At 41.4% G+C, this 19,939-nt stretch overlaps 1 protein-coding gene across 1 annotated transcript in view; it reads right to left on the bottom strand.

Annotated features, from left to right (window-relative positions):
• Positions 1-10,986: 10,986 nt before the first annotated feature.
• The window catches only part of LEKR1 (leucine, glutamate and lysine rich 1), a 116,675-nt gene continuing 107,722 nt past the window's right edge, over positions 10,987-19,939 (bottom strand). The window contains exons 11-13 of the mRNA XM_065411426.1: positions 16,319-16,471; positions 14,641-14,940; positions 10,987-11,400 (exon numbers count right to left, since the gene is read on the bottom strand). Of these exons, the coding sequence (XP_065267498.1) occupies positions 10,987-11,400; positions 14,641-14,940; positions 16,319-16,471 (867 nt within the window). The remainder of the gene's footprint in view (positions 11,401-14,640; positions 14,941-16,318; positions 16,472-19,939) is intronic.

The raw sequence follows: 19,939 nt of genomic DNA, 5'->3' as shown, positions 1-19,939 counted from the left end.
CCAATATTCAGGGTCTTGTGGGTTGTCAGTTGGGAGGAGAAATTGATGATGGAGTCAGATATTTCTTTGATACAATCCTGTTTATTTACAAAGAAGCACAAAGTCCTGTTTCCCTGAACACAATAAGAATCAAACAACAGGGAACAGTTTCTTTGTTCATAGTCCCAAGCCTCTTTCCAGCCAGCACTCTACCCAAAAGCACTCTCTCTCTCAGCTTTTTCTCAATGTCATGCTACAAGTGTTTCTCTGGCTGGCTCTGGGACTTCTTTGCTGTCTTATGTGTGTGCTTCTGTGCTGTTTCTGCTGCTTCTCTCTCTCACACACATACACCCTTCCATTAAACAATACCCAGCACCCTGCATTTGCACTCAGCCCCCAGTCAAACCCCTCTGTCCACTTAGTTCAGATTCCTAAACAGTCTTGTATGTGGCCTGTATTTTGGGAGTGGTGGTGGTGCCTGTTATTTCCATGATCTATTCCACAAAGAAGCCTATTTGCTCTTTACTTTTATCCTGAACAAAGAGTGGCTGTTATACCCACCAGCTTCGAGGAGATTTCTTCCCAGCATGACAACCCCAGATTCACCCACATAAATAGAACATATGATGCAGGCATCACTTTCCAGGTCAGTTGAAAGGGCAGAAAGGCAAGCTTATTTCATAGAATCATAGAAGATCAAGGTTGGAAGGGACCTCAGGAGATCATCTAGTCCAACCCCCTGCTCAAAGCAGGACCAATTCCCAAACAGATTTTTACCCCAGTTCCCTAAATGGCCCCCTTAAGGATTGAACTCACAACCCTGGGTTTAACAGGCCAACGCTCAAACCACTGAGCTATCCCTCCCCCCGTTTTCTCCCTACTCCCCCTTCAGTTACGCTGACCTCCAACTCTGGCTAGGCTATTGGCAGATAGCAGGTGTAAAATGGCATGGGTGCATCTTTTGACCTGGCTCAAAACAGTAATTTGGAGGAGGATGATTTATAGGCATTTGTATGGGGAACGAGGACTATCTGGTATGAACCTGTTAGAGTGCACAAATGCTGAGTGTGCATGCAGTAGGTCTGGGCACAAATTTGGCAGGTACAATATAGACACCCAATGCTTAGGAGAGACTGACACAAGCCGTCTGTTCCCGCTGCACTAAACCGTCACTAATGAGCCAGTGACAAGACACAGTGTAACTCTGCCAAAGAAAAACTAAAAACAAACCAAAATCACAATGAGCCCTTTACTTCTCTTGGTAACAGTTCCACTCTATCATCTCCAGAAACTGCCAAGATAAATACCCGTTACATTAAATATTTCCACCAGTTGAGATTGTAAAAGATTCATCTCAGTGGTAGTGTCTGAGGTATTGCCTGATAATGACTGCTCAGGGGCACACTAGCAAAATGAGCATAGATGTGCTCTTTTAAAGAAATGCCTTTAATATAGAGCTATTGACCTGGTAGGCTGTAATGGGTCCTTCAGAATGTTGTGTGGAGGCCAAGGTGCTAGACAGACAGACCCTCAACTCATTACAGAGAATATTGAGACAGGTGGCGGATGTGTTTTTCACACACATCTATGCAGAACCTTTCCTCTGCTCTTAATAATTAAAAAAAAAAATTAAATTCCCCCAGATAATGTTAATTATGGAGCAGAGCACACCAGACTGCAAGTCACACACCGACTGCCTTAGCCACTCCAATTGGGAAGAGCAAGATCACAATCCACAGCTTGAGCCTGCTCTATTTGAGTTCACATCATAGTTCCTGGAGTTAGCTAACCCTGGAGAAGTTCAGGTTCTGGCTTTGATCATAAACTTTGGAGAACCCCTGGAACTCCAGCCTAGCCTCTTCATCCTTCTGGGATGGAGATCTTTGAACACTCTGCCAGCTCTTCTGGGGAAATTGGAAGGAAGTGGTTAGTCCTGTTCTCCTTAACAACGTCCCCAAATGAATTCCTGTATGAGTTAGAGCATGTCTTTTAGAAAAACCTCCATATTAATTTTAAAATTCCCAGCAATGGAGAATTAACCACAACCCTTGGGAAGCTGGTCCAATGACTAATTACTCTCACTGTTAAAAATGTATGGCTTATTTACCATCCAAATTTGTCTAGCTTCAACTTCCAGCCTTTGCATCATGTTATACCTTTTTCAGCTAAATTGAAGAGCCCATGATCAAATTTTTGTTCCCCATGTAGGTACTTACAGACTGTGATCAAGTCACTCGTTAACCTTCTCTTTGTTACGCTAAACAGCTTGAACTATCAGACTTATCACTATAAGGTACGTTTATCAATTCTTTAATTATTCTTGTGCCTCTTCTCTGAACCCTCTCAAATTTATCAACATCCTTCTTGGAGTTCCAGAGCCAGACACAGTATTCCAATAGAAGTCACACCAGTGTCAAATATACAGGTACCTATAACCTGCCTATTCCCATTCATACATCCAAGGATCACATTAGGCCTTTTGGCCACAGGGTCGCACAAGGAGGTCACATTCAACTGATCATTCACCATGACCCAAAGCCTTTTTCAGAGTCACTGCTTCCCAGGCTAGAGTCCCCCCATCCTGTAAGCATGGCCTACATGCTTTGTTCCTAGATATGTAACTTTCCATTTGGCCATGTTAAAACACACATTGTTTGCTTGTTTACCAAGCAATCCAGGTTGCTCTGTATAAGTGACCTGTCTCCTTCATTATTTACCACTCCCCTAATCTTTGTGTCATCTGCAAACTTCATCAGTCATGATTTTATATTTTCTTCCAGGCCCTTGATAAAAATGTTTAATAGTGAGAGCCAAGAACCAGTCCCCGTGGGATCCTAATAGAAACAAAGCCACTCAGTGATGATTCCCCTATTTACAGTTACATTTTGAGACCTGTCAACCAGTTTTTAATCCATTTAATGTGTGCTAAGCAGCGTTAATAGCTGTCTACTTTCTTTCTGGCACAATTCTTACCAACTGTGATCTGATTCTACTATCATTCTACTGGTTTTATGCTGCTTTCACTCCAACGGCATCAGCAGTTACTCCTGATTTGGACAGGTGTGAAGGAGAAGCAGGCGCTAAATTTGTCTCCATGGCAGGACTGGTGTCTACAGTTAATTGCAGGTACAAAAATATGCCCTCAAAATAGGACAGGTGGAAACCTCTTAAAAATACCCTTTATGTCTTCTGACCTATATGCCCAATCTTACCCTCTAGCACTTTGTCCAAAAACTATTACATCATTAAAAAGTCTTTTAACATGCTGCTCATCGCAGCTGGCCTTCTGCGTGGGTAATCAAATCCCTATTTACACAAAATTGGTCTTTAACTTTTACATCAGTGGAGTAATTCAAAGGCTTTGAAATGTTTCCAGCTGGAAACTTTGATTCTGCACCACACCTTAGTGTGGGAATAATCAATATGATAGCATGTGTTGGAAAAAAACAATATGTAGGTGTGTGCATCTGCTGTGCCATAATTTACTGAATCCTTTCTTGATGTATGGCCAATATAAGTGCGTAAAGACTGGTTTGGACAAGTTTATGGCTCCAAGTTGTGCTCTGTATATATTCCCAGTAACGTGACTGAAAAAGTCCCCACTAAGTCCTGGTTTTCCATTAGAAGATGTAAATGCTTTTAAAGCATTCAGTGTAGTCATTGTACTAAATGAATGTGTGCAGGTAAGTAGGAGACTAAGATAGAGATGGCAGCTGCTGTGTAACTTGGGGAAATAATGTCCTTTAGTACTGTAACAGGTGCTGGACTATGACTCACACAAAAATAGAATAGTTACCTGTTTATTTTGAAGAGGACTGGTGTGGTGCTTAGAGAGAAGGCATAGAAATGTGTCAATAAAACTAGACAATCTTCCCAATGGAAGTGTCTTCAGAATTCGTGGGCCTTGTTTTGTATTTTTTGTAATGTACTGCCAGTGAATCTGGGCTACATTTAAAAAGCTCTGAAAGAAAAACTGTTTTATTCATGAATAATGAAAATGTCAGTGCTTTATAATTCCAAATGCAGAAGAAAACTTGCACTGGGATGAAAGTGAAGTCTCTTTTAGCTGACTCTCAAACACATATTTCAGAGTTGATCTGCACATTGATCAGCGCTGATATTCCAAAATGTAATTAACTGGGCATTATGGTACAAGGTGTTAAGTGAATATACTACTTTTTAGTGGTGTGATAAATTAATTGTGTAATTGTACTACAGTTAGTGTCTCATCTGTGGTAGTAATGTACATTATTATTCTAAAAGAATAAAGAATTATGCTAATGAATACAGGACAATCAGTACTGTAGTGATACATGACTACAATCAATAGATCATGACCATGACAGTATTTTGACACCGTCAATCATTTTTGTATTAAGTTGATATTAGCTTAGTGATGTCAGTATTTATTGACCTAAGTGGTAAACACGGACCTCTGTTAAGCCAATCTAATTGGTTAGCCTTGTTTCAGACCTCAGGATAGCTGACCTCTCAGGGGGTAAACAAGCAAACAAAAACTTACTGACTCATCATATGACTTGTCAGTCTGCCAGGAATCACTATTTTCATCTTGTATGTAATAATTTGCATTGACAAGATACTGTGTGGTCCTCTTTAGACTGAGGCAGTACTAAACCTCTTGTCTTTTGTACCAGATGCATCACTGAAGCCTTCACATCAGTTGGGGTCATGAGTTATGGAGCATACAATAAGAACTTTCTGTCCTGTCAGAGTAAAGTAGATATTGTAGGAACACTGGGTTTTAATTTGCGGGGCACATTTCACAGGGAGACCTTTCTTTTAAGGAAAGCGCTATAAAAGATCCTTATATATACGTTTAGCTCCTTGTGTCTATTTTGTACTCCATTAAATACCAAATGAATCATTGATTGTCCACTTACATTAGTGTAATGCTAATACAGCCAAAATGCTTCTGTACATATATAACATCAAACACACATGTACACTGTTTGCAGGGCAGGAAGAATATGATCATGTAATGGGACCTAACATAACAGAATCTTTGCTGTTGTGGAACACTAAAAAATTGTCCCTGAGCTCATTGGGAAGAAGTAATCAGTCACATCCTGGCACGGACCTTCATTCACCAGTAATACAAGGCTGCAGGTGGAAAACTGCAACTATGGAATGGTTGTTGCTCATTTGTTTTCAGGGGATAGAAGGGCATCTCATGAGGCAGGCAAAAAATAATATGCTGGAATGCTCCACACTTGTTTGGAAGATGATTTTTTTTTTCATTATCTGGGAACAGTTTGCAATGCAATGCCAGATGTTCAGATTTTCCATCCCACAAATTATATTTCCAGTGTTAGAATCTGCTCAACAAGTCGCTTACAGAGTCCTTTTTACTATAGTATTAAAATTAATTTTGTAACATGCCTTGAGGATGAAAAACCACATAAATGCTAAGCATTATTAGACTCTGTTACTTTGTGTCAATATCAGTGCTTACGGGGTTTATTGTGGCTATAGTGCAGTGGTTCCCAAACTGGGGTTTGCGAACCCCTGGGGGTTCGCAGAATGTTACAGGGGGTTCGCCAGAAAAATTTCACTAATGGTGGCCAGAGGATCCCGGGCATTGGAGGCAGCAGGTGGGACCCGGTTGCAGGGCAGACAGCCCGAGCCCCAGGGAGAGCAGGGCTGGGTAGTTTGGGCTGGCAGCCCGAGCCCTGCCCCCATCAGCGGGGGAGCCAGCAGCCCGAACCCCATCGCTCCGTGTGGGGCTGGCAGCCCAAGCCCCAGGGAGAGCGGGGCCGGGCAGTTTGGGCTGGCAGCCCGTGCCCTGCCCCCGTCAGCGAGGGAGCCGGCAGCCCGAACCCCAGCGCTCCAATCAACTTTTGGCTGAGTTTAAGAAACGAGTACCCCCTTCTGACAGAAAAAGCTGCTGCAGTTTTGTTACCATTTTCAACAACATACTTATGCGAGAAAGCGTTTTCCTCGTATGCACCTCTGAAAACCAAATACAGAAACAGACTTGATGCCGAACCAGAACTGAGACTTTATCTTTCTCCAGTGGTTCCGGACTTCCAAGAGCTATGCAGAGCAAAGCAAACGCATCCATCACACTGAGGAAATTTAAACTTAAATCCCTGGAAATACTCATTTTTAGGAGGGGGTTCACGAGAATTCACAATTTAGTGAAAGGGGTTCGCGGGCTGTTAAAGTTTGGGAACCACTGCTATAGTGGAAGCTAAACTACCTGCAGCAATTAGAGACATAATACTAACAACTAGGCCTAATGGGGTTAAACCCCATTTTAAATAATTATACTCAAAGATTAGGGTTTTTGATAAAGAAGGGAAATCTCCCCAATTTCATCCTTACCTAACGCTGTTCTCTTCTTCGTATTACAAATGCACAGCAGCTTTCCACATCATAACACATGCTTTAAAGGGCAATGCTTATAAAATATTGCTAAGTGCCAGATCTAGAGTTTAGACCACATTGTACCTCAGAGAACTGCTCTTCTTGAATGAAAAGAAAGATGTCTAGCATTTTTTTTTCTAATTCATACTCTTTAACAATATATCGCTGTCGCCCTGGCTCCAGTTTCTTTTTAGATATATTTTTAATGCTACTAAGATACAAAGACCACTTTTTCTGAAGTCAACTTTCTTCCTTCATGGAAAAAACTACAAGTGGACTGGGATCCCAGATCATAACCAGTCATTACATGAAAGGCTCAGTTGTCATCTCTCATACATGAGGCAAATCAACATTTATCTTGTAAAAATCAGCTGTGAAGGATTTTAAATAAATAAAAAAAAAGTGACCCCTAATAGGACTGGAAGTCGAAGTCTTTGAGAAATACAGCAGACGTCCCCCAAGTGCCAGATGTGCCACCCTCTCATCCCTGTCCATTGCAGGGACCCCCTTCAGCCGCCCCTCCCCTCCCTTATATCAGGGGCTCTGTGTGTCCTCCCAGTTCCCTGTATGCCAGGGGTCCTAGGGGCCCCCATGTCCCTTTCCCTCATACCAGGGTTCCCCCATTTGCTCCCCTATGCCAGAGGCTCTGTGTTGACACCCGCCCCCATTCCAGCTGCACACAATCCTTTCCCCCTACCATTCTTATCAACTGGTTCACTGAGCTACAGACAATTACAGAGGTAGTTAAAGCTGATGGCTCTGTCAGGGGCTTCATGTCCTCCATTCCCTCTTCTGAGTTTAACCAAAATCAACAGCGTTCTGCCTGCTGGGGCCTAGCTCATTCCCCAAACTGTTGAAATCCACTGGATGCCGTGATCAAAGGTATCATGTTACACTTAACTTGACAGCATTTCTCTGACTGTAAGACCTCACTTGGCTTGGCCAAAAATCAAAAACATGACCTAGAAGGACAAATGAAGCATTTCCTAATTCATACCAAGATCTACACATATTTAAAAAACACATGCAAAGCAGCCATTTACTGGCCCTGATCATCAGGTCCAGCTGAACTGTGCTTGGCACAGGACCTGGGGGAGGGAGAAGCTCTATGCCAACTTTGTGCTCCCTGACTTACGAGGCTGCTGATGGGGTGGCGGGTGAGGTTGGGCCTCTGCTCTAAGGTACATTATGCTTTCACTGACAGCAGCCAGAACCAGTTGCTTCGGAGGCAGATACACAAAACCCTGCAGTAGCCAGCTATGGGATAACCTGCGCAGAGGAAAGTTTTTGCCCCCTAACCCATACTGGTGAAAGATTGGTTTATGTCCTGAAGCATGAGGAACTATACAGCCCTTCTAAAGCGCACTTATTTTTTTCAGTATTCCATTATGTCTGATACATATTAGTACAAGCCGCATTCTTTGGACAAATCTACTTCACAGATGCCATCGTTTTTAACAGACGTATTACCTCCTGCTGACACCATGGCTCACTGATGGAAACAGGGACCTTACAATATATTTTTAGTGCTACCCCGTTGGCAAGTTTCAGCCAAGTAAAAGAAATGCATTAGCTATTACATTTTTGATGCCGTTGTTCTGCTCTGTGAAATTAATTTCGATCCTGTCATGTTGTCTTTAAATCCTCAGCATCACATTTTGTTTTATTGCTTAGCAGAGAGTTCTGGATTTCTGTGAGGTAAGCACAGAAAGGGAAGCCAGGACCTCTGTTCTTGAGCAGCTCCTTGATCTGCGATTTATATGCTTTCTCAGTGCTAACTACTTTACTCCAATGCTTGTTCTCATTCTAGTTTGGTATTTCTTACTTTACATTTTATGACTCTGAGGTTCATAGTCTATGATGCTACATCTACTTTACAGCAGACCAGGGGACCAGATCCCAGACTATACCTCTGTCCCTTTTGCACTGCTCCAGCAGCCCAAAGGGGATGGACAACTGCTCTAATGTGGGAGATAAGGATTCCCTGGATGTAGGGGAATCTCCAAGCGGCATAAAACTAGCATAAGTGGCGCTATACCTAGCCTCCGCTTCCCTTTCCTCTCACAGTGCGCTGGCAATCTCTGTTTGGTGAAGTAGCCCATAGGGGAATGTAAGCTGGCATATTTTACAGCAGCCCTGAGTCTCTCTGTTTAGTCCCACAGTCAGGGAAGTGGAAAGGCCTCTCTTGCCACTCCTCAGGCCCTGGACCAAGCAGAACTCAGTTGGCCATGGAGATCTGACCCTTTCTGTTTATAATTGAGACGTGAACTAATCATACTGCTCCTTGGCAGGCAAAACTCCCCCGAGGTCAATGGGAGTTTTGCCTGCATAAAAGACTGAAGGATCTGGTCCATCTGAGTCACAGCGTAACTAAATAATTCCAATAAAACAGTGTATGTATATACATACATTGCATATAGAGCTAGGAAATAGAGGTGGGATTTATAGAAGTGCTCAGCCTTGGCCTAATTCTAGCTTTGCTTTTCTCCTCCAGGCTTGAAGAAGAGCTCTGTTAAGCTCAAAAACTTATCCCTTCCACCAACTGAAGTTGGTCCAATAAAAGATATTACCCCACCCACCTTGTCTCTCATGGAATACTACAGTCATTTTAGCACACTGTGACCATTTCAGGACCAGGAAATTAAGAGGTCAAGATCCAGTGTGTGATTACAAAAGTATCTCATGGCTAGCACTTAAAGTGTCCTGTGAAGAACAGCAACATGACTAGAGGAGAACAGTGTGTCCAGTTCCGAAGCTTTCAAAAGGACCGTGCAACCTCTCAGTCCTCTAGTTGCTGATACCGTTCTGAGAATCTCCAAAATTTCCTCCTTGAACTAAAACCTCATGGGAGGGAGATTAATGTCACAGCCACCAACCTGAATCTGAGCCTGAACAGAACTCTCCTAGGCCTGGTCTACACTACGACTTTAATTCGGATTTAGCTGCTTTAATTCGAATTAACGCTTGACCCGTCCACACAACGAAGCCATTTAATTCGAATTAAAGAGCCCTTTAATTCGATTTCTGTACTCCTCCTCGACGAGAGGAGTAGCGTCAAAATCGGTATTGTTAATCCGAATTAAGGTTAGTGTGGCCGCAATTCGATGTTATTGGCAATTAGATGTTATTGGCTACCCAGAATGCAACGCTCTGGAAATCGATGCTACTACGGTAGCTTGGACGCACACCACCGAATTAATGGTGCCTAGTGTGGCCGAATACATTCGAATTTATAAAATCGGTTTCCTAAATTCGAATTATATAAATTCGGATTAATCCTGTAGTGTAGACATACCCCTAGGAACACACAAAGGTAAGTGTGAGTGACTGTCCCAGAGCACTCCAAGGATTTGGTGGCTCAGGGAGTGAAATCTGAGACTACCATAGAGCACTAACCCAATCACATCAAACTAACACAGACTGCTAGGTTTATTTATTTATTTTAAATGAGTATCCCTGTGACATGTTCCAGAAAAAAAGCACAGCCCCAAGTTCACGGTAGTAAAATGAAAATGTTAATTCTGTTGTGTAACAACTGAGCGCATGCCCCTATGTACAAGCAGAAGGAGCACCTCAAACTAAAAAGAGGGCTCAATAGGATGTTGTTTGTTTGCTGAAAATCAAAAGGCCACATCTTTCAGACTGAGGCAGTACCGAACCTGCTGGCTTTTGGATACAATGCATTACTGAAGCTGTCACATCACTTGAGGTCCTGAGTTATGGAAATGGTAACTGGAACAGTGTATACCCTAGGGACACTGGGTTTTAATTTTGGTACATAGTAAGTCATTTCTCTTAAAGGAAGAATTTTAAAAGATCCCTATAAGACTTTTAGCACCTCATATGCCTAAATTGGCATCATTTCAATGACCTCAGTGGAGCTATGTCAATTTACATATGGGCTCTGGCCCACATCACTACTCCTTTGAGTGAATAGGGCTGATCCTTTCCTGGAGTGGGTACAGGACTTATACAGCAATGGGTGAGAGGTTGCGTCCCTGCAATATTTTGTCTATTATTTAGGGTCTGATTCTGCCATCTTCTCTCACGGTGACTAGTATATGATTCCAAAAGCAGTCAATCCCATTGGCTGAAATGGAACTACTTGCAAGTATGTTACTATTCAATGAAAGGAGGACAAAATCTGTCCCTTAATGAATGAGCTACATTTGTACAGCACTAATGGGCACTGGAGTTAAACTGGATACAATCTGAAATATGAAGACCAGGACATGGTGGTGGTTTGGTGAAATAATTCTGGAGCTTTGCAAATATCTTAATACCAATTGTGCCAGATTTGCTGAAAACACCTCTTGGAGGGGTACTGTGTTTTCATTTGTATATTTCCCATCTTGAAATATATATAGCATTTTAACTCCCTTATATTGTTGAACAAAAAATAAGCAACCATGATTGCCTTGTAAAATATAACTACATAACAGATTTTAGCTTAATTTTAAATTGTACCAAAAATAAAATAAAATTGAAATGGGCTAATTGCCAGGAAAAGTTAACTTTCTGGTACCATTTTGCCCCTATGGTCCATAATTAAGTTACCATATGATGCACTGAAATGGTTTTCATGGTTTATCAATGTACTGTCCTTGACATTTTTACACATCAGAGCTGACTCAGTTGTCTTCTTATAACTGCAGTTATTCTGTTCTTGGATTCATTCACAGAAGACGCTCTTCCCCTGGGAGGGTGCGGTGGAGTTAGAGCTGGCAAACCCACTTTACCACTGCTTTTGTGCTTATTGAAGGCTGGTGCATTAGCAGCTCTTAATATGCCACACAGGCCTGAGTGTGTGATTCCCTTCCCAGAGTTTGAGCTCGTAAGGCTCTTCTGTCCGTGATTACTGACCAGTGCAGCACAGGAGGTTAGGCTGCCCTGACTGAGTGAACATTGTGACAGTGGGAAGTTTCCACTGAGCCTCTTCAGTTCCAATACTTGTTCTCTAGCTTGAGTCAAAGCTTCAGTTAGCTCATAGCGTTCCTCACACTCTCTGCGCACCGTTTCCTGGAGAAGAGAGTTCTGCAAATAGAAAGAAACACATACTTTATGAAACACCATCACTCAAAAAGGGATAGATGCTGGGTGCTTACTGAACTCCTCAAACATAGGGTACTGGTGATCAGAGGGTATATATTCATATACAGGGTGAGTTGGTAAATTTATGACTACACTACAAAAAAAACCAGATACCCAATTTTCTAATTTTTCAGCTGTCTGTTCTACTCCTTTTCTGATTGATGTGTCAAAACCATTCCACTGTAGGTGAAACACAATGAGGCATAACCGGACCTACTGACAAGTGAGGAATTGCTTTAAAATGATTACATGAATCAAATCAGTACTTGGCTCAAAGACTTGTGGATGAGTTGGTGTGAACAGTTCAGATGGATAGCAGGAGAGAGATTGTGTTTTCTTGCTAGTAGAATGCTACTACATAGGCAGTCGGTGGCTAAAATACAACTTTCATATCTCAATCTGCTCCCACTGTTAAAATCATTCTAAATGTTTTCTATAGCTCTACTTAGTCAAGATATTGGGACATTTCTGTTTTATTTGCAGTCTTTGCATAAGAGCTATTCTAAAAGGTGAAATTGTCATATACCAATTTATGAAAGTTATTGAGGAATAATATGGTAGAACATTTCATCTGCTGAAGCAGTAAAACACTTCAAGGAAGTTTATTTTGTACAGTGAGTGGTTAGAAAATGCTTTTTTTTCATATTTGACCTCTTTTTAAGAACAGAGAACTACAGTTTGTCACCTTTCCTGTCACATTTATATTATTTTCAAGCGTGACTGAATTAATGAATTTTTATGAGGCTCAGCAATTTGCCCCATCAGTTCTGATATTTACTGCGTCATTCCAAAGCCAGTGACCTATGGCTGCACAAAGTCTTAGATTTGGATTGAGTGAAACGGCAATCCACTGGCCTCAAAACACCATCACTACACAATTTGCTTTCATTCTCACTGTAAGGAAAGGAGAACAAGCGGAAGTATCCCTGAGTTACAATCACAAACCTCTCCCCATCTCCCACCCAGGGAGAGGAGAAGGGGATGCTTGTTCTTGGGACAGAAGGAAAAGACAAGGAGAAAGGGAAGGAAGGAGAAAGAAATAAGGAGATGAAAAATGATTAAAGTACTTCTTGTGTCACCATTCAATCACCCAAAAATGGGGTGTTCATAGAATTGCAGCAGAGGGAAGGGAAAGAGAGGTGAAGAGAGAAGTAAAGGGAGGAGAGAATGGAAAAAAGGGGAGGGGACAAGAATAGAGGACTAGCCATAGGGCAAAAAGAAAGGTCAGTATGCCACCACTTAAAGACCTGTACATAGTGCAGCAGTATAAAGAGATGAGGAAAAGCAAAGAAAAGGGACAAGAGGAAGAAGAATCCTATGCTGTAAATAATCAGATTTAAGTGAGTGCAGCTGAATGGAGCAATGGACTTCAGGCATAAAGGCCTGGAGAAAATGTGAGATGACTTTGACATTATGAGGGAAAAAATGGAAGAAACAGAGCTAAAGATGTGGTCAATGTTGGGCTCAGTCATTCTGAGGATTGAAGGGACTTTCATTAGCTAAAACAAACTCACAGCAATACAATCAATTTGTTAAAAAATAAATTTCAAGAATAAAGGCGGTAATCGAAGATTTAAAGGCTGAGATAGCAAACATATCAACAAGGATGAGAAGTTGGCTACCCTGAAATGGCATAAAATGGGAAATAATCAAGAAAGTTTCAAACTTGGCAGAAAACAGACCGCCAAGCTATAAATACAAGATGTTGCAATGTTCCAGCTCTACTCCTTCAGGCCCCATTTTCTCAGAAGCAAAAATGACCACCTGAGTTGCAGAATTTGATAAAGGCTTAAGAGTAGGTCTAGACTCCAAAGTGGGGTGCGCAAGAGGATCCTTGGGGGTGCACGGCAGGAGGAGCGTTTTTTTTTTTTTTGGCTTCGTCAGTTCGGAAGTCCGAGCGGCTTTTTTTTTTTTTTGCTTTGGCAAAAATGGTAGAGCCGGCGCGGCAGGGGGTGCATGCTCAAAACATTTTTACTGATAGGGGTGCGCGATCAAAAAAGTTTAGAGACCACTGGTCTAGACAGTGAAAAGTGCCTGCAAAGCAGGCGCAGTAAGCCAAGCTTACCACCTCAACATGCCTGGCCTCACCTGAGTATCATTCACAAAAGAAAAGCAAAAAGGGGTACGTCTACACTGCAATAAAAAAAACCTATGGGCTGCGAGACTCAGAGCCCGGGTCAATTGACTTGGGCTCTTGGGGCTCAGGCTGTGGGACTACAAATTGCAGTGCAGACGTTTGGGATTGGGTTGGAGCCTGGGCTCTGAAACCCTGTGAGGAGGGAAGGTTTTCTCAGCTGAGGCTCCAGCCCAACCCCAAATGTTTACACTGCAATTTTTAGCCCCACAGCTCAAGCCTTGCAAACCAGAGTCAGCTGACCCAAGCTACCCTTAGCCATGCCGCAGGTCTTTTATTGCAGTGTAGATGTACCCAAAAGAGACTGCTTGCAAGGAATGCATCCCTATTGTGTCTAGGGTTTCATCAGACAGAAGAAATATTGGACAGAAAAAGAAGAAATATTTGGAATTGTTTGATGCAACAGAGGCATGGCTGTCTGTGCATATTTGCATTATTCAAGCTGGTTGCATCATTCATTGTGAAAAAATTATCCAAAAAGCTAGCTTTTTTCCCTGCATGCAAAATAGTTGTGAACTGATTTCTGTGAATCATTTTACGCACTCCCATATCCATGGTGTACAAGTACAATTTTTTTCTAATTAATTATCTCAAATATGAATAAGATTGCTAGATGGAATATTATTATAATGTTTAAAGTGCTTGTAATAGTCCATATTTTCTATTTTGAAAAAATCCAGGGTTCCTTTAAATTATACCTGCATATCTCTAGAGTGTTGTTAAACATGAGGTTGAAGGAGAGGTGCCTTCAAGAACCTGAAAAGGATGAGTATCCTTGTAATAATGCACTACTCGCAGAGCATGCCTAACAGGGGTTTTCACACTAATTATTCAAAATGTGTTCATAAAATTTGCTTTTCATTTGACTTACAGATTATTCATTTTAAAGACTTTTAAAATTAACACACTAGAGTTGATTTTATTTTATTCTAAAAGTCTGCACTTTTTTTTAGCTTGATCTAAGTTGCACATTTGTAACATGATAATAGAACAGTACACACATATCTAATACTAAATGTATCAGGGAATGTCTTTGGTTAAGTTTCTACCTCCTCTTGAGCCTGACTCAAATTCTGAATCAGCTCTGCTTGCTCCTGGGTTAATTTTTCCAGTTCATCTGACTTCTCTTTAATTTCTTTCCTCATGTCCTCTGATAATGAATCACTGTTGTTCTGTTCCTTCTTCAGCTGAAATTCAAGCTTAGTAACCAGCCTTTTAAGGCTTCGCATTTCTTCTTCCTTATCTCCATCTTTCTCTGTAAGTTTGATCTGGGCTTCCTGAAGCTGGTTTTTAAGAATTCCCACTTCCATCCTTAGGCTGTTGATGGCACTGGATATTAATTCAGGTATCTGTATGATAAATCTTACATTAGTTCAAATGCAATGATTTCTTTGGTTATGTAGAATTTAATACCAGACAAAAGGAGCTTTGCAGGTGAATAAGAAAGTGAAAACGTACAGGTCCTAGGAGGTATAAATGAACAATACCACTACTTTGGACTTAGAGAATACCCTTCAAGGATGTCAAAGTGCTTTAAAAATGTAAGAAAACTCAGGCACAGAGAGATTAAGTGATTTGCCTAAGGTCAAATAGTGAAACTGTGCTAGAAATGGGAAAAAGTCTTCTGATTTCTAAACTCAACTTCAACTTCTAGAGCAAGTAGATAGTCTTCTTTTAAAAATAATATACAGATACCATGTAAATAAAATGTTTTATTTTCAATTGTTAAAAAAAATGGCTTAACATAATGAATTTGAAATAAACATAATAAAAATCCCTTTCCTGATTCTCCAAATGTCTCAAGGGACATCTAAACCTTTTGGAAAACTACCGTATATACTCGTTCATAAGCCAAATTTTTTTAGTAAAAAAGGGAAGCACCAGAGAAGGGGGTCGACTTATGAACGAGTATAGAGAGGGAGAGGTGGGACACAGCCCCTCCCCCCAACACAGGGAGCAAGGAGAGGCAGCACAGCCAGCAGAGACAGAAGGGAAGAGGCGGGGCCAGAGACTCTCCGCTTCTGGCTTATAAACGAACCGGCTTATGATCGAGTATATACGGTATTTTCAGTTTTTATATGAATTTTGGAAAATTCAGATTTGGATAAATAAAATTCAGATAACTGGTGGGTTAGCCTGGCTAGAAAAACACCTGAAAACAGAAAGGAATAGAAAATTGTATTGAATGAAAGAAATTAACATAGGGAGAACTAATGGACTCAGTACTTGGCTTTGTCCAATAAGCACTAAACTCAGCTGAGGAGGGAGAAACCACTGGGGCTAGCTCTATGCCAGCCCAGTATAGTTCAGAGTAGTCCCAGGGCTTTGATTTTACTTTTAATTAAATAAATTGTGTAAGAAATATAGTTTGATTAAAAAAAAATAAAAAAAAATTTCAGTTAGCCCATTGTATGACATTGTAAGGAAAATGAACATGTCAAAAAACTATAGCTAGGAGAAATCTGGGTCTGAGTAAATGCAAAAATATCTGCCCTATAATACCTTTAATTGAAATAGCTATATGCAAAATGTGTTTGCTCTGCTCCATTTCAAATAATACAAAATGTACTGTATATACTAAAACAGGGAGAAAGTGTAATGACATGCTAGTAACCTATCTAGATAAAGAAACACAATCTAAGGGGATTAGGTCCCCACACACACTCCTTTTTGTCTTCAAGGTATATTATCTACTGCAACACCAACTTCCTTTCAGTTGCTCCAAACCTTCATCTGTAGTTCCTCTTGAGCTTTCTGATATTTTGCTATTAATTCTTGGTGCTTTTGTCTTTCAGTGTCTAGTTCCATTCTAGCATCTTCCTTGAGCCTGAAAATCTCTTCTGTGTGTCGTGCTTGGTGTTTAGCTAGAGCAATTTCCATCTAGATAAGAAAACACACTGTTTTTTAAATAAAATATACCACGTTATCCCACAGCATTTTCACACTGAGAACGTGAATATAAGGTTTAGCAGACTCACATTATCCTAAATCACCCCCTTCTCAAAAGCCTGGGAAAACAGATAGGCCTTGCATTATGCTCTTAAGATCAGCAGACCGGGGAAAGTCAATTCGTCAGCTGAAGCCATTTTGCCACCAGCCTCTTCAGATTAAAACCCAAGAAGCCATTAGTTTGAGAACCTCAGCCCATCTCACCTGCCATGGTATCACATGGGGAGAGAAGCACTCTTTCACACAGCTGTAACCCTGGCTTAACAGGTTAAAAACAACTTCTTGAAGTACATATGAAAATGAATCATAAGTGAGTGATGATGTTGCAGCACAGGTCTAATTTGCTCCCTGAAAAAAGCACCACTGAACAAATGGCTGTCATATTCTGCACTATCTGATATTTCCTAGTGGGTTGGGGATTTGTTGAATAATCCTTCTAACTGTAATGAGATGAAATTAAGTGTGGAGGAAGGACACAGAGGTGGTTGGACCAAACTATTACTTTTCCTTTCTGGAAAAAAAAAGAAAAGAATAACTCCTGTGCTAATGCTAGATTATATAATCCTTAGCTGGGTTAACAAGAAGGACTATTTTGCCAGCAAGGCTTGCACCTGCAGGTAAACCTCTGCTCATTATATTATTATTTTTTAAGGTTGAAAACCAATACACTTCACAAAAACCCAGTTACTTACCTGTGCAGTAACTGTTGTTCTTCAAAATGTGTTGTGCACATATGCATTTCACTGTAGGTGTATGTCTGCCCAATGAACTCTCAAACAGCAACTTTTGCTAGCAGTGCCAGCAAGAGGTGCATGTACCCCCAACTGACCTTGTGCACTGAGTCAAAGATATAAAAGGGTCTGGCCGCTGTCTCTCTCTGTTCCTTCACATGGCCAGAATATAGTACCTGAAGTAGCAGGGAAAGTGGAAGAGTCATGGAATGTCTATGTGCACAACATACCTCAAGTACAACAGTTACTGTACCGACAAGTAACCATTTTTTCTCCTTCAAGTGATTGTGCACATATACATTCTACTGTGAGGTGACTCACCAGCAGTTTCCGGACAGGGGGTGGGACTTCACATTATTTGAAGAGCGACTAACACTGACTTGCCGAAGTTGGCCTCATCTTAGGAAGTCTGAGTAATAGAGTAGTGTCTGGAGAAGGTTTGTACGCACAACCATGTTACTGCTTTGCAAATGTCCACTACAGGGATTTTGCTCAAAAAGGCCGAAGAAGTAGAAGGAGCCCTAATGGATTGGGCTGTTATCCTTGGTGGAGGATATACCTTTGCTAGCTTAAGTGTAGCAAAGCTCGATAGTCAGAAATCCAACATGAAATACACTGGGCTGTAACAGGTTGCCCTTTAATCCTCTCAGCACAGGATACAAAGAGTTTGGGAGAGGATCTGAAAGACTTTGTGCAGTACAAGTAAAGTGCCAGAGCCCTTTGGACATCCAATTTATGAAGCTTTTCTTCAGCCTTGGAAGAATGAGGCTTTGCAAAGATCATTGGAAGATGAATAGTCTGGTTGAGTGCAATGATGAAACCACTTTAGGCATAAACTTAGCATGCAGACTAAGAGAGACCTTGTCTTTGTGGAATATGTGAAAGGAGAATCAGCTAAAATACACCTCTACCCCGATAATAACGCGACCCAATATAACACGAATTCGGATATAACGCGGTAAAGCAGCGCTCCAGGGGGGCGGGGCTGCGCACTCTGGCGGATCAAAGCAAGTTTGATATAACGCGGTTTCACCTATAACGCGGTAAGATTTTTTGGCTCCCGAGGACAGCGTTATATTGGGGTAGAGGTGTAGCTCTGACATCCTCCTTGCAGAGGTAACTGCTATCAGAAACACTATTTCATTGATAACAGCGGCAGAAATGTTGTTGCCAAAGGTTCAAAGGGAATTCCATCAACCAAGACAATACTACATTCAAGTCCCATAAAAATGCTGGCTCAGATACAGGAAAGTACAAGGGAATTCGCCCCTTTAAAAATCTGGATACCAAGGGCGTGAAAAGATAGAATACCCATTCACTGGTGGGTCTACTGCAGAGATGGATGCTAGATGGACTCTCAGAACGGACAGAGAGACCAAAGGATTTCAGCTGTAACAGGCGGTCTAGTATATATCTAGTCTCTGTGCTGTTTGGTGATAATTGGTGAGAGTCCACCCAGACTGAAAACCTTTTCCATTTTGCTGCATGTGTGGCTCTGGTGGAATCCTTTCTGCTGCTCACCAAAATAGCCTAGACATCTCAGGAACAAACTCTCTCCTCATTGTTCAACCAGAGATCATCAATGCTGTGAGGTGCAGAGATTGTAGTTTGGGGTGCACTGACTTGCCTTGTGTAACTGTGCCTTTTTGGGTCACAACTGAGAATGCCAAATTCAGGACAAACTGCTAAGAAACAGGGCAAACTCAGAGAACCCAATTAACATCAAGTTAATGTAAATATTAATGTTTTTCATAGTGTCGAATCTTGGCATTTAGCCATGAAAGCAATACGGTAGCGTGCCTCAGTTTCCCTTCTTATACAACATATTAGGTCTGCAATGTCTTTTCTCCTGTGTAAAGTTTCAAGACTAGTTACAGGCACTAACTGTGAAATATCAAGTATCAGGGGGTAGCTGTGTTAGTCTGGATCCACAAAAACAACGAGAGCTTATGCCCAAATATATCTGTTAGTCTTTAAGGTGCCACTGGACTCCTCGTTGTTTTTGTGAAATATCAGTATCACAAAGCCTTTTAACATAAAGAGTGTTCTTATGTATCACTCTTAACATGTCCAGGGGTTTTTCCAAAAGATTAGGCACATTGTACATTTTTACAGTTCTTGGTACACCTCTACCCAGATAGAACACGACCCGATATAACATGAATTCGGATATAACGCGGTAAAGCAGCGCTCCGGGGGGGCGGGGCTGTGCACTCTGGCGGATCAAAGCAAGTTCGATATAACGCGGTTTCACCTATAATGGGGTAAGATTTTTTGGCTCCCGAGGACAGCGTTATATCGGGGTAGAGGTGTATTAGCAACATATTAGTCACAAGAATTAACATTAGCATTAATATTAACATCAAACTCATTACAAGTGTACATTTACAATCAGTTTTGTCATGCCATGCCTTCTGCTCAATACCACTGGAGATTTAGCATTTTAGGGTTAACCTGTGGCTTTTATTTGTAAAGTTTAGTTTTTCCCTTCCTCCCTGTTCTGGAGGGTCAAAATCTGAGCTCTTTTGGGTAACAGAACCCATTGGCTGGCCGGGTGTGTCCTCTTTGCTCAGGGCTATGGGCAAGTCTTTCTCCCCCCAATCAGTCAGGTAATTTGCATCAACACAGACACTAGCCTGTTTACCAGTTTTCAGATTCTTAATCATTA

This window comes from Emys orbicularis, chromosome 9 (genome assembly GCF_028017835.1).
Source record: "Emys orbicularis isolate rEmyOrb1 chromosome 9, rEmyOrb1.hap1, whole genome shotgun sequence".
NCBI classification, from domain to species: Eukaryota; Metazoa; Chordata; order Testudines; family Emydidae; genus Emys; species Emys orbicularis.
Note: the sequence above shows the minus strand (reverse complement) of the source record. Positions and strands in the feature narration are given on the sequence as shown.